Source organism: Plasmodium reichenowi, chromosome 2 (assembly GCF_001601855.1).
Source record: "Plasmodium reichenowi strain SY57 chromosome 2, whole genome shotgun sequence".
NCBI lineage: Eukaryota > Apicomplexa > Aconoidasida > Haemosporida > Plasmodiidae > Plasmodium > Plasmodium reichenowi.
Genome location: NC_033647.1, coordinates 29,594 through 31,437, shown reverse-complemented (window position 1 = coordinate 31,437; position 1,844 = coordinate 29,594). Strand labels below are relative to the sequence as shown.

The following is a 1,844-nucleotide window of genomic DNA, read 5'->3' as shown; positions in this document are numbered from 1 at the left end:
GTCTTCTTCAGTTTCTTCTTTGTTTTTTTCTGATTCTTCTTTGTCTTCTTCAGTTTCTTCTTTGTTTTTTTCTGATTCTTCTTTGTCTTCTTCAGTTTCTTCTTTGTTTTTTTCTGATTCTTCTTTGTCTTCTTCTGTTTCTTCTTTGTTTTTTTCTGATTCTTCTTTGTCTTCTTCTGATTCTACTTTGTTTTCTTGATCATCTGTAGCTTCTTCATCACCTGTAGCTTTTTCATCATCTGTTCCCTCTTTGTCTTCTTTTTTGTCGTCTTTCGTTTTTTCCCCAACTTTTACTACTTTTTTATCATTTATTACTTCTTCAACTTTTATTAATTGTACATCTTTTACTAGCTGTTGAAGGTTTTTTTCTTTTTCATCTTTTGTTTCTCTTTCTTCTTTTCTTATTTTTATTTCTGCTATATTAGTAGTATCAGTTTTTTCTATTCCCCCCTTTTCTTCTTTAATATTTTTGTGGGATTTCAATTCTTTTCCATTATCATCTAATATCTCAATTCTTTCTTGTTTATATTTACTTTCAGGTATATGATTTTCTATATTTTGGTTTTCCTTCTTATATTTATAATTTTCTTTTGTTCTCCTTTTTTCAGAACGTTTCTTATCTCTATTCTTTTTGTTCTTTTCCATAGTGTTTGTAGTTTTTTTTCCTTTGTTATTATCAATTTGTGTATTCTCATATTTCATTTTATTCATAGAATCACTATATCCTGATATACTTTCTATATTAAAATCTGTTTCGTCAATATCATGTTCTATTCCTCTATAACCATAATATAGTTGATCTTCTAAATCATCACTACTATAATCCGTTTCATCCATAAGTTCATCTATGGGTCCAAAATATATATCAAAAAATTCTGGATAACTACGTGGAAATTTATTGCTTTGATTTTTGACACAATTCTGTGGTTTTTGTATTGATTTTGGAATATAATTATTCTGTTCATTGTTTCCCAATAATTTATTACTTACTATATTTTTTTTATCCTTGTTTTGTTTATTTTGTTCATCTTCTTTATTTTCTTTATTGGTTAATTGAATATTATGAGGAAATTTCTCATGTAAGGTACTTGGAAAATTATTCGTTTTTATTATTGTATTTTTTATTTCTTTATTTATATCTTCATTTTCTTGTGATTGTGTTTGAGGGGTATTAATAGTTGATGCCCACAATTGTAAATTATCCCCATACGTATATTTTTTTTCTTCAAAAGAATCTTTGTTTTGTGATAAAAAGGGCTCTGGAACAGACACTACATTATTATTTTTAGTTATGAAATTTAGAATTACACCGATATATATTAATATAATATATTTCTTTAACATTCTCTTATTATTATTTAAATTAATAAAAATAAAATTAATTTTATATAACAAATTTTATATTCATGTATATATATATATATATATATATATATATATATATATATGTATATATATATATTATATATATTTATATTAAATGCATGTGATTACTTATATAAATATAATAATTAAATTCTAACATATAAAGATTGAGAATACATATGTTTTTAAACAGATATATAATATATATATATATATTAAGAAAAGATAACAAGAGCAGAATAAAACATTAAAAGTACACATATACATATATATACTACATATATATATATATATATATATATTATATATATACTTTTTTTTTTTTTTTTTCTTCTTTTTTATTTATTCTCTAATTTCATGTCAGTTTCCATTTTTAAATATATATATCACATATATATTTTCCCTCTTTTCATTTTTTTTTTATTTTTTTTTTTTCTTAACTCAGTCTATTAATAATAATCACCAATTTATAAAAGAAG

The 1,844-nt window shown here is 22.2% G+C and overlaps 1 protein-coding gene across 1 annotated transcript in view; it reads right to left on the bottom strand.

Moving 5' to 3' along the window:
* Positions 1 to 1,344, bottom strand: part of PRSY57_0201500 (hypothetical protein) — a gene marked incomplete at both ends in the record, with an annotated part of 2,668 nt that extends 1,324 nt beyond the window's left edge. Inside the window, one exon of the mRNA XM_020114384.1 lies at positions 1 to 1,344. Within this exon, the coding sequence (XP_019970855.1) occupies positions 1 to 1,344 (1,344 nt within the window).
* Between the last annotated feature and the right edge of the window lie 500 nt (positions 1,345 to 1,844).